This window comes from Neopelma chrysocephalum, unplaced genomic scaffold (genome assembly GCF_003984885.1).
Source record: "Neopelma chrysocephalum unplaced genomic scaffold, ASM398488v2 Primary Assembly neopelma1_353, whole genome shotgun sequence".
Lineage (NCBI taxonomy): Eukaryota > Metazoa > Chordata > Aves > Passeriformes > Pipridae > Neopelma > Neopelma chrysocephalum.
The window spans coordinates 141953-155012 of record NW_020898017.1 but is presented as its reverse complement, the minus strand read 5'-3'; the positions used below and the strand labels follow the sequence as shown (position 1 = coordinate 155012).

The 13060-nt window shown below is 49.2% G+C and overlaps 1 protein-coding gene across 1 annotated transcript in view; it reads left to right on the top strand.

Annotated features, from left to right (window-relative positions):
• The first annotated feature begins 5086 nt into the window (after nt 1-5086).
• Nucleotides 5087-13060, top strand: part of AHCYL2 (adenosylhomocysteinase like 2) — a 29408-nt gene continuing 21434 nt past the window's right edge. Inside the window, exons 1-2 of the mRNA XM_027705811.1 lie at nt 5087-5216; nt 8340-8448. Coding sequence (XP_027561612.1) covers nt 5103-5216; nt 8340-8448 — 223 coding nt within the window. The 5' untranslated portion in view covers nt 5087-5102. The remainder of the gene's footprint in view (nt 5217-8339; nt 8449-13060) is intronic.

The window sequence follows — 13060 nt, the reverse complement described above, 5'->3', positions numbered from 1 at the left end:
TTGTCCCCCGGGGTTTGTCGGTGTCGCAGGGTCCGGAAACTCTCCTGGTGCTCCAGAAGGACTGAAATTCCAGGTCAATATTCGTTGTCTCTTCCCAGATTCCCGCTCACATCTCCGGCTTCTGGTTTGGGAGTCGTCCCTCCTGGTGGTTCTTCTAAAAATATGTGGATTATTGTAATAAAAAGTTGGAAGTCTGGTGCTGCTACGAGGGGATTTGATATTTATCTACAAATAACGTCCATGCATTGGGTTCAAATGTCATTATTCCCCTTTAATATCCAACTTTTTGTATCCCGCTATCTCTTTCTTAAGATTTGTGGATTTTGTTGTTGTAAAATTCCAGTTTATTGTCCTGCTCCTCACTCATTTTTAGTAGAAAATTATTCTTTCAGCCTTCCCCCAAATTATATCAAATTATATCATACTTATATGATAATATATTAAATCAACAAATTATTAAATAATTATTATATAATATTATATAATAATTATTAAATTCTTATTAAATCTTACCATACTTATATGGTATAATTATATAATATATTTTATATATTAATATATATTATATATAAATTATACCATATTTATATGATATAATTTCCCATATTTATATGGGAAATTAACTTGGCACTTTAAGGGTTATCAGTGACAAACTTTTGCAATTCATTTACTGTTTCAAATGTGGATTTTTAACTGTAAAAGTGTAGAACTCTCCTTAAAAACAAGCAATAAACCTCCCCCTACAGATCCATCCCCCTCTCTCATTTTCTCCGTTATGGGTTTAGTGCCTCTGGGATCAGAACCAAATGACAAAAACTTTATTTAAATAGACCTTTTTTTTGTTTTTAACTTATGGCCTCAGTAATTGCCTTTTCCAGCGCAGTTTTATGATTTTATGGGCGGTTAAAGCTGCTGTGGCACCAAATCCATCTCCAGAAGGCCCAGGGTTATGTCCTCCAGCCATGGTTTTAATCAGGATTTTTAACTTGCCTGATTTGCATTTTATGTGCTTTCTGGGGTCAGTGTGGGAGTGAACGGCCACAGTTCAAGAAATAATTAGGCCCGAGCCTTAAAATGCTCATTATCTTTAAGGTCATTATTTCAACGAGCCTTTTAGGTCTTAATGTTCTTGCCAAAGTCCTTCCTTTGCCTCAGTTCACCTCTCGTAATTAAATATTGGAAAATATGTTGTTAGGGAATTATGGTAACGCCTTTGCATGGCTCCTTGGAAAAGCAGGTTAAAATGGGAGTTTTCCCACATTCTGGAGCTCTGATGGTTGGGAGATCTGGGATCTGCAGCGGGTTCAGCTCTGGGTTTGCAAACCTGCATCAGAGCTGGGATAAAGTCTTGGAATCACGGAGTCATTTGGGTTGGAAAAGCCCTCCGGGCCCATGGAGTCCAACCCTTCCCCAGCACTGACCCCTGTCCCCAAGGGCCACATCCACAGGGCTTGGAAATCCCTCTGGGAATGGGGGCTCCCCCCCTGCCCTGTGCCAGGGCTGGGCAGCCCTTTCCAGGCAGGAATTTTCCCTGATATCCAACCCAGTCAGGGAAGGGCTCCCGTGTGCACTCGTGGGCCAGGAATTCCTCACCCCTCATCCCACTGGAGGATGGGCTCCAAAGGAGGGGAAATTCCAAATTTTCAAAGCTTCTGGGAATCCTGCAGCATGTGGAGCAGGAACACCTTTTGGCTTTGTGTCTGGGGAAGGTTTCAGGGTGTGTCCTTGGGGGATGGTTTAATGAGCTCTAATTGCACAGTCTAATAATCATTAGAGTATGAACAGCAGAGGTGTTCACTTTGCTGGGGCCTTTTCCTTTTTCCCCAAAAAACCCCAGGTGTTTTAGGGAAGCTTGTGCTGCTGGGCAGTGTGATGGGAATGAGCTGTGGGATCCCGTGGGATGCTGGCTGAGGATGGGATCTGGGAGTGCTGCAGGTGCTGCCCTGGCTGGTGATGACTCAGCAGGTGTTTCCCATCTCCAGCTGCTGAGATCCCACATTTTTCCTGGTATAAAACACACCTGAACCATCATTGGAAGTTGAGGAAGTGTGGGAATAGTCCTTGTTTTGGGGCTGTGCCCCACAGAGCTGGGATGGACTGAGGGATCTGCTCCACAGCTGGAGGAGGAGGTGGTTTCTCTCTTCCTTGTCCTTCCTTTGTCCCCAGTGGAATTTCCTGCTTTAGGTGTTTGTTATTTTCTTTTTTTTTTTTTTATGATTTCTCCTCCCTGCTCCCACCAATTCCAGCAGCAGGGATGGTCCCGTGCTCTTGCCATGCCTTGGATTTAAGTGCTGCTGTTTCTTACCATGGAAGTGGCTCTGTCAGGGAATGCCAAGGTTTGCCATCCTTGGAAGTGTCCAAGTGTTGGACGGGGCTTGGGGCAACCTGGGACAGTGGAAGGTGTCCCTGCCCATGGCAGGGGTGGCACTGGATGATCTTTAAGACTCCTTCCAAACCATTCCATCATTCCATGACCCAGCACTGGTGTGATCAGTGATTTGACTTCCCAACACTCCTGGAAATCCCTCTGGCCCAGGTGGGTGACTCCTCATTCCTGTCCTTTCTGTCCCAAGCCCTGCAGGTGAAACCACCTCTAACCTGCACATTCCCAAGGGGAAGATGCCAAAGGGTTAAAGGTGTGTGTTAATCCTGGAGTTGGTCTCCGTGTGACCTTTTGCCTGGAGAACTTGGAATCTGAAACCCTTGGAGCTCCGGTGAAAGCTTTGGCTGGGCGAGCAGCGCCGTCGGGATTCCACTTTAATTTAAGGGAATAAGTGGCTTTGGACAGCCCTTCCCTTGGAGTGATGAGATCTGGGAAGTGAATTGGGAAAGCAGAAGCTGTTGGAGCTGAGGGATGCAGCTCCTTCCCAGCACGGAGCGGGTTTGGCACCGCCGAGCCCACGGAAGGGAGCCGGGCTCTGCCAACCCCTCTCCAGTTTCCCAGGGACAAAGGGAGCAGGAGATGAAGTGTCTGCTTGGCAGCAGCGCTGGAGCAAACCAGCTTTTCCTCCATGAATAGGGATGAGAGGGCAGCAGGAGGAGGGTTGGGCTGGGAGCTGCCATCCCTGGGCTCCGGTGGGACACCGGGAGAATCCTGTGGGTCCCCTCAGCTCTGGACATGCAGCTGGGAAATCATTTCTCCTCCAGCCTTTACCCTCCTTTATTTAAAAAAAGAGTGAATTGATTTTATTTCTGGGCATCATCAATAGATAAGATGCTTTTCCACTAGGAAAAGACTTCCCAGGAAGTTTGTGCCCAAGCAGTGGCAGTTCTTGGAGATCACCTTCTCCTCCTGCTGTTTCATCCATGAGTGGATGGATTTTAACTCACTTGCTCTTTCTTTCCCAAGTTTATTTCAGGTGGATTTGGAAGCTGGAGAGCTTGTGTCCCCTTAATCCCACAGAAAACTCGTTTTCTCCCTTGTTTCCTTAAAAAAACCCAAATATCCGTGGCTAAGAATCAATTTAAAACTCTCTGACTACAAAAACAATTTACTGGGATTGAACACGGTTCTCCCTAGTTTAATCTGGTTGGCCCAGACTGACAGAGGAATTTCAGAAGATTCCTGAGCTGTGGAGTGGAGGTGAAAGAACTTTTATTTTTAGAGAATATTTATTTATTTTTAGAGATAGAGGTTCTTAATTTTAGTGTCTTGATCTCAACTGAGTTTTTTTTGTTTGTTTTGGGGGGGTTTTTTTGTTGTTTTTGGGGTTTTTTTTGTCCAGGAAAAGCCTTTTGATTTCAGTGTTTTGATGGGTCAACCTACTGGGAAAGTAGTTGGGCTTTGGTGGTACCATCAGGATGGGCTTTGTACCCCCTTGAAGGGCTTTTAACCAATTTACTGAAGTGTCTCCCTTGGGATTTTGCAGGAAAAGGGTCACCAATAATGGTCAAAATAAAAAATTTGCCTTGACAACACGACACTGACCTTAGTGTCAGTTGAAGCAGGTGATGCTGATCCCAGCTCCAGATTCCCTGACACTCCCACATTGGAAATATTCTGTATTTCCATTTTTCAGTTATTCTATAACTAAGGAATTCTGGGGGGGGTTTCCCCCCACAAAGCAAATGTTGCTTTCATAGAGCCCTGGAATTCTTATTCCACAGCTTCTCTGGGCAGGATGTTGAGGTTCTTTATGGGAGTTGTCCTCGGTACCTTGTCAGGGACAAAAATCTCTGGATGACAAGTCCAGCCACTCAGTTAAAGGAATTGTCCTGCTAAAGGACATTGGTCTGCTCCATCCACAGCCCTTTTCCTGCTGCAGTAGGAACCTGCAAGGTGGGAAGAGACCAGATATAAGGAAGAAATAATGGGGAAAAAGGAGGGTGGGGAGGCCCTGGCCCAGGTTGCCCAGAGGAGCTGTGGCTGCCCCTGGATCCCTGGAAGTGTCCAAGGCCAGGTTGGAGCAACCTGGGCTAGTGGGAGGTGTCCCTGCCGATGGCAGGGGTGGGGCTGGATGGGCTTTAAGGTCCCTTCCCACCCAAGCCATTCCATGATCCTAAAAGGAAAGGTCTGGCGCGGGAACAGCGGGATGGGTGTGGGAGTGTGGACCCTTCCAAGGACAAACTGTGCACTTGCAGCCGTGGGGGGCAGAGCGAGGACCCACATAATTAAAAGCCACTTTGCCCTGTACCAAATGCCTGCGTTGTTTTAGTTGCTCATTAGTTAATTTTCTTCTAATGAGGCTCCATTAACGAAACCATCTGACATTGGAGGGGAGGGGGGGAGAAAACGGAGGGGGGGGGAGAACCCGAGTTAAAAGAGCTTAATTAGCAAGTTAATTATAGCGAGCAGGGAGCTGTTCTGGTTACATAAATGAGGCATTGTTATGCACACACAAGCCAGGCCACGTTCAAACCGGCCGCCAACTGTCTGGAGGTCGGGAACCGCTGTAATTCCCCACGGGACACAAGCGGGGCTTGTTTGCCGGGACGCCTCATTAAGTCTTGGGGTCCTTCCCTGCCAAAGGGGAAAAAAAAAAAAAAAAGAGGGAGTCTGAAAATGCCAAGCGGTTCCCTCTTTCCCTCCTCCTCTCCCTCCCTCCCTCCCTCCCTGTGCCTCCACCCCGCAGCTGAAACCAGAGCGGGATGGGGAGGTATAAATGGGGGGGCATTCCCGGCTCCGGAGGGACGCGGAGCTCGGGGCTGGTGGGGACACGGCCATGCCCAACAAGAAGAAGTACAATGTCAACGGGGACTCGGGGATCAAAGCCCAGGTGAGGGCACTCTTCAGCACCAGAACTGCGTCTTTCTCTTCGTGTTTTTCCTCTCTTTTTCCTCCTCCTTTCCTCGCTCTTCCCCCCCCAATCCGGTCGCTCGTTTCTGGAGCCGACTGCTCAGGGAAAAATCCCGATCTCCGGAGGACTTCTCTCTGTTTTCCCTTGGGAGCAGGTTTCGGTGATGGAGTTGAGCCAAACATGTGTCTCTGGGGTTGTTCCTCGGAGCACTGCAATGGAGGAGGAGATGGGGTTGAAAGCAGGGAGATTCTCCAGGAAAACCTTGGATGACGGGAGTGGTTTTGCTCAATGAAGGATCAGTTTTGTGGCAGGAACCCTGGGTGGAAGTGAGACCTGGCTCATCTGAAATGTGATGAGCACACACCTGATCTTAGAAGTCATTGGCCTTGCACCTCTGGAGGGGAGGTTTTCCAGCTTGAATTGGTTTTTCCTGCTGGAAGTTGGAAGCGGCGGCGCCTTGGGAGCAGGTTGGGCTCCTAAATCCAAGGAGCTGCAGCTCTCAGAGGCTTCAGAGCTTCTCCTTGGAGCTCCAGCCTGTGCAGGGGTGGCTGTTGCCTTCAGAGGTGTTTTGGTGTGAGCTGAACGAGCTCAGGCTGGAACCAAATCACTGTTCTCATCCATTCCCATCTTGGATGTCCCCTGTTCCCGGCGTGTTGTGCCGTCTGTCACCTCATGGGATTGCTTGGGATTTGAGCAGCCTGGTCTAGTGGAAGATGTCCCTACCCATGGCAGGGAGATGATCTTTAATATCCCTTCCAACCCAAGCCATTCCATGATTCTATGGAATTCCAGCAGCCCTTCTTACCCTCTCCCTCTGTTGCTCAAAGGACGTCAGTCGACAAAAGGTAAAAGCAAATCTGAGCCTTGGCCTGGCCCCTTCCCAACATTTTCCTTTCCTGGAGCTTCCTTCAACCTCTTGGGGGTCAGTTCCCTGCTCAGCTAAAGCTAAACCCATCTTGTGGTTTAAAGGGTTTAAACCCTGAAGGGGTGGAGGGCAGGGCTTATTATAAAGCCTAGTTCTGGTTCTGCCTCATGTGGTTCAGGGCTGACTTTGCTTAGTCTCATCCTTGGTTTTGGATGTGGAAGGGCTCAGAGGGCTCCGAGTTACCAATATTGGTGCATTGCCTGGAACAGTCACATTGAGTGTCCTTGAAGGGAAATGTTAATTCCAGTACAATTTATTCCCCATGGTTGGAATCCCAGCCCATCCCAGCGTTGTTTCACGCTGACAACCTGAGGCTTTGATGGAGCTGCTCAGCCGTGGGGGGGGATTTGTTTTAAATTAATGGAATAAAAAGGGGGAAAAAAAAAGAAAAAAAAGGATGTTATTTCAGGCCAGCAGCTTCTTAGAGAAGGCACATAAAGGTGTGTGTGTGCAAAGCCCCCGTCCCGCCGGGCTCGGGGTGTTAATCCTCCTTGAGGCTCTGGCTGGAACATGAGTTTGTCCTGGTTTTTCCCCTCCCGTGTGTGTTTCCTGATCCGGTGTCGTTCTGTTGGTTGGTTTAAGATTAGCAGGGAAAAAACCCCTCCCAGGTGCTGCTGCAAATCCTCTCCCAGCTCCTTCCCCTCCCCTCTCCTCCCAGCTCAAGTGCTGCCACTTCAACCACTGAGCTCGAGTTGGAATTCCCAGAACAGGGTCCAGTTCCTTCTGCTTAAATGGCTCCTTGAAACAACTGCAGAACTTCTCAGGAAACCCCGAGGGGCTCGTTAATAGACCAAATTTAATGGCTTTCAGTAATTTGGAGATGTAAATATTTGACCCTTGTTGAGCCAGAACGAGTCAGTTCGTGCTCGGAGCAAAGTCCAAGCGACTGGAAGTCGTGATTCCAATTCCCCTGAGATTTAACGGGAATCGTGGGTGTAGTGGGGACATCAAGGGTTGACTCAGGAAGAGATGAGCACCAGGAGTGGAAACATCTCCTCAGACTCTTAAGTTTTAGGATATGTTTGAATATGGCCCGGTAGCCACATACAGAGAAAACTGGAAGAGGGTGGGTTTAGATGGAATACTGGGAAGGAATTCCTGGCTGGGAGGGTAGTGGGGCCCTGGCCCAGATTGCCCAGAGAAGCTGTGGCTGCCCCTGGATCCCTGGAAGTGTCCAAGGCCAGGTTGGAGCAACCTGGACTAGTGGAAGGTGTCCCTGCCCATGGCAGGGGATGGCACTGGATGAGGTTTAAGGTTTTTCCAACCCAAACCATTCCAGGATTCCATGAATTAAAAGGGATGTTGAGGTGCTGTGAGATGTGTCTGATGCTCCTGAAGCCCCGTGGAGTTGGTGCTGATGTGAGCAGGGGAAGAGTTAAGACAAGTCCAACCCAAGGTGCACATCAAGGACACAGGAGGGCTGAGTCTCTGCTCTAAAATCACCAAAATCACCTCTAAGAGCAGATATTTGGCTCGTGGGAAAACCTGGATTTGAGGAAATAAAGAAATACTGATTGCTTGTTCCTCTTGCTGTTCTTGTCAACCAAAGGCTGGAGGAAAACAAAGCCCAGAGAAAACGATTCCTCTGTGAATACCAGGGTTAAATGTTTTTTCCCTGTTAAAAAATGGGAAATTTGCTTATCCCTCCTGTCCTGGTGTGGTTGGAGCAGATCAGCTTGGCTGGCTTAAATATTTATCTCTTGTGCTCAGGGTCTTGGGGGAGTCTGAAATCTTCATTCCTTGGTGGTGACAGAGATGGAAACAGGTTTAAACTCTTGACTGAGCAAAACACCACCAAATATTGGTGTTAATCCATTGCTGCAGCTCGTTGTGGACATTCCTGGGAAATCCAGCTCTCCAGCCTGGAGAATTGCTTGGATTTAATGGTTTATCCTGAATTCCTTGATTTGTTGGGTGAAACTGTGTGCTCTTAAATATGATATTCTTAAATACTTGTATTCTCCAACGGGGTGAGTTGGAGTGACATCTCTAATCCCTGCTGGAGGGTCTGGAATTAAACAAAAGTGGGAATTTAGCGTGTCCTGTCCCCGGCAAACAACAGGAGCTGTGGTTCAGCCCATAACGGGGACGGTGTCGGTGTCTGCTCTGGGTTCCTGGGGTTAATCTCCTGCTGGGTGTTCCTGGATCTGACTCAGCTCCCTGGTTTCTCCCCACAGATCCAGTTTGCCGACCAAAAGCAGGAGTTCAACAAGCGCCCGTCCAAGATCGGCCGCCGCTCCCTGTCCCGCTCCATCTCGCAGTCCTCCACGGACAGCTACAGCTCAGGTGAGGGGGGGGCAGCTCTCCAGCCTCTGCACACCCTGGGCTTTGTCCTGTCTTTCCCTCAGGGATCTCCCAGATCTGCTGGGGGGTCGGTACCGTGAGAGGGGAGGTGTGGAAAGAGGGTCGTTGCTTTTTTTTTCCTCGTCCTCACCTGTGGTTGGGTGGAAAATCAAGTCATTCTGATGCTCTTAACGCTTCCCATCTCTCCTTATAGCCCTGATATGCAGTTCCTGCTGCCTTCCCTCCTCTCTCTCCTCCTTCCTTTTCCTTCCAGGCTCAGCAAAAGAATGTTTTCTCCATTCTGTTCATGCTTCCCTTCCTGTTCTTGAACAAATCCATGGGGATCCCGCTGTAGGTTTGGACTTACCTGTTGCACGTGAGATTGGAGTCTTTGAAAGAGCAGTGAGGACCTTTGAGGGCCTTTTTGAAGGTGTTTTTCCTGCTGGAGTCTGAGCAGTGAAACTCCCTGGATGTGTTTTTGGGATATTTGGCAGGTCACAGCAGGTTTGAGGAGAGCCTGGGTAGATATTTGGTAGTTTCATGGAAACATGGAATGGTTTGGCTTGGAAGGGACCTGAAAGATCATCCCATTCCAAGCCAGGGACACCTTCCACTGTCCCAGGTTGCTCCAAACCTTGTCCAACCCATTGAGAGGTTTAAAGCTCTTGTTTAATTAAGTGTAAAAGCCTCTGGAAACTCAACATCCAGCTCCTGGCTGATGGCTCAGAGACACAGCAGCAGACCTGGCTGGTGGCCAGAGCTCCTCCTGAATTCCTGCTTGGAAACCCTCCTTTGTGTTTCTCCACTCATATCCCTGATCCTGAGGATATTGGAGATGAGGGGACAGGACCATGCTGTCCTTTCCAGAGGGAGGCATCAGCCCAGGCTCTGTTCCCACTTTGGAATCCACAGCTCCATCCAATCCCTGAGCACCAGGGAGTGTTTTCTGACTTTAGTTTTTGAAGAACTTGTTGTTCTGCTTGGCCTGGCTTGTGTCATCGTGTTCTCTCCTGATTCACAGCTGGAAGAACTTGGAATATCTTTGGGGAATTCCCCAGTGCTCCCTGCAGTCACCATCTCCTGCTAAAGTGTTGGCAGTGTCAATTAATGAGCTTTTGGGAATATTGAATTTCCCTCCTCCTGGAAGTGGGAGGTTGGGATGGAAGACTTCAGTTCCCACAGTGGCTGCAGGATGGATGGATAAATCCCATTAGAACATCTTGGTCTTTGCTGTTCCCCTTCTCAGACTGAACAGTAGCACAGTCTGAACAACCCCTTAAGTTCTCCTGGGATGGGAAAAGGCTGGAAAAGAAGAAGCATGAGGAGAAGAGAGGTGATGATGGAGGGGGAGAGTCACAGGATTGTTTAGGTTGGAAAAGTCCTCAGAGACATCGAGTCCAACCATCCCCCAGCACTGCCAAGGCCACCACTGACCATGTCCCCAGGTGCCACATCCACAGGGCTTGGAAATCCCTCCAGGGATGGGGACTCCACCACTGTGCCAGGGTTGGACAGCCCTTTCCAGGAAGGAATTTTCCCAAATATCCAACCTGACCCTCCCCTGGCCCAGCTTGAGGCCATTTCCCCTTGGCCTGTCCCTTGTTCCCTGGCAGCAGAGCCCGACCCCCCCCGGCTCCCCCCTCCTGTCAGGGACTTGCAGAGCCAGGAGGTCCCCCCTGAGCCTCCTTTGCTCCAGGCTGAGCCCCCCCAGCTCCCTCAGCCCCTCCTGCTGCTCCAGACCCTTCCCAGCTCCCTTCCCTTCCCTGCACACCCACGAAGTGCAGGGAGGTCTCAAGGTTTGGAGGTGATGGGCATGAGGGAAAAACTGACCCTAAACCAAGCAGCTCTTCCCTGAGACCTCCTGGGAAGGCAGTTTTCCAGCATCCTGGTCCAGAATTCCAGGGCAGTGCCAGTGCTGTTGTAATGATGCAAGGATGGGAATGCAAACAGCTGTGGGTTCTTGCTCTTCCAGCCCATCAAAACTGGAATAATGAGGGTGGGGAGGCCCTGGCACAGGTTGCCCAGAGAAGCTGTGGCTGCCCCTGGATCCCTGGAAGTGTCCAAGGCCAGGTTGGAGCAACTTGGGCTAGTGGGAGGTGTCCCTGCCTATGGCAGGGGGATGAAACAACATGATCTGTAAGCTCCCTTCCAATCCAAACCATTCCATGATTCCGTGACAAACCACTGTGGAACATGAAAACTTCATCTCTCAGTTGCTGTGAAGTCCAAGGAATGACAAAACCAACGGTGCTGATCCTCCTCTTCCAATTAGAATTCCAAGTCTCTTACCCGGATCTGCCACGAGCCGCCGGTTTTCTGTGGTTGTTCCACTTCATTTAAAGGGACTTGATTTTTCTCACTGGGGAAATTAATTGTTTTCTGCCCCGTTTGGGAGCGATTTATTTGCCCCAGGGTGTTTTATCAACATCTGCTGCTGCCAGCCAGGGAAAGGCACCGAGCTGGGAGCTCTGCTCTGGAGCCCAGGGGGTGTTTGGGTTAATTTTACTTAAATTTTACTTAAATTTCACAAACTGTCCTTTCCCTTTCTGCCAAATTCAGATCATTATCTGCTCCAGCAAAGATTTTGGGGGATCAGCTGGTTTACAGGAGCCCAGCTTTGAATGCTCAGACACTCAGCACTGTGTCCACGTTCTGTGGGTGGGATTGGAACAGGAATATCTGGAATTCAAGGCCCCTGCCTTCATCCTCGGGCTGCTGCAGAACTTTGGGAAGGCTGTATGGAGAAGCAGCAAGGTTTGTCTTTATTTGGGCTGTGACAGGGGCAGGTTGCCCCTTTTTTTGCCCTAAATGATGCCAGTTTTAGCAGCTCTGAGTGGATCCTCACCTGAAATATTAGCAAAGCTGAGCTTGGCTGAGTTTAGGCTCTGACCTGGGTGCAGGTCACTCCTTTTCTCCCCAGCATTTTTCCATGGGATAACAGTGCCTGAGACCTGCTGCTGCTTTCATGTTGTTCCTTTTGAAATCACGGATTCGTGGAATATCCTGAGTTGGAAAAGACACATGTGGATCGAGTTCAGTGCATCTACAAACAATATACAAATCATGGAATGGTTTGGGTTGGAAGGGACCTTAAAGCCCATCCAGTGCCACACTTCCCACTATCCCAGGTTGCTCCAAGCCCTGTCCACTCTGGCCTTGGACACTTCCAGGGATTTGGAGTCCTCAGCCTCTCTCGGCAGCGATACAAACACGTGATACAAATAATATAATTTATATTAAAATGCTCCACGGCTCTGCAGAATTGCCAGCCCCAGGCAGGGAGTTTTCATTAATCAACTTTTGGGTGATTTGAGATGATAATTAGGAGACTGCCTATCCATCAGCTAATTGGATATTTGCAGGTGACAGGAATCTTTTCCTTTCTGTGTTTGTTTTCCATTTGACAGAAAAGCAGAGGCAAAACTGACTTTTACAAATTAGTATACTGTTCTATTACACTAATGATATTCATTTAATTGCCATAGTTCTGCATACACTTTTATATATTATATGTATTTAGCAGTAAAGAACAATCTGCACAAGAAAATCTGGCCACTCTAGGCAGGGTTGTTTGTTGGTTTTTTTTGATAAAAAAATTACTTTCAGCCCCCAGAACCAAAAATGGCTGGTTTTAAAGAAACCTCCACCCAGATTAACTGTCTTCAAGGAAATAATCCTCCTTGAACTAATTAATCCTCCCTTCTGGAGTCCTTGCTGTCCAAGAGTTTGGTTTTATATAAGGTGCCCCTTTGTTATTAATCCGGGCTCCTGGGCCCTCGGGGTGGTGAACACCCTGAATTCGGGGCTCCAGCGGGGAGTTTGCAGGGTTGGACTTGCCTTTCACACCCTGCTGAGGATGGAGCCTTCCCAGAGGAATTCCAGCAATGCCTAATTCCCCCCATAAGCAGCTCAGGATCCGTGTGGGTCTCGGGGAGCCTAAGCTTTTTTCCTTGGCATCATCCAAGTGCTTCACAGGAGCCAGAAGGGAAAGGAACCACCCTGTTGGGTCCTGCAGGACAGACAGACCCACGGCCGGGGTGGGGTGGAGGGTTTAACTCCTTGGTTTGGGGGTTTTTTTTGGGGTGGAAATGCCACCAGAGCTGTTTGGGGCAGAGGGAGGTTTCCTTCGCTCCGAGTTCTCTGTAGGGGCTGTCGGAATCAGCCACAACTTGAGGTCTGGATGGCCCTGGAATGCTCCCTGGGAACTCTGGGGGGTGGTGGAGACCATGGGTTCAACCATCTCCCCATGACACTGTAAGAACCCCTCACCCTTCCTGCTGCCTAATTCCTGACTGGGGTAGAAACTGGGAATCTGTCCTGAGCACTGGGGAGAACAAATCCCTTGGGCTGTAGAGCATTCCCTCCTGGAAACTGTGCCTGTGGTGCTGGGGAGGACAGAGGGCTCATCAGGGTGTGGGCTGTCCATCATTTGGAGCCATCCATGACACTGGCCAACATCCAAGGCTGTCATGGATATAGGGCTGTTCCACCACAGAGATCCTCCTCTGGAACAGAAAATGTGATGTCATGGATTGGACTGTTCCACCATGGAGGTCCTCCTCTGGAATAGATAATATGTCATGGATTGGGCTGTTCCACCACAGAGATCCTCCTC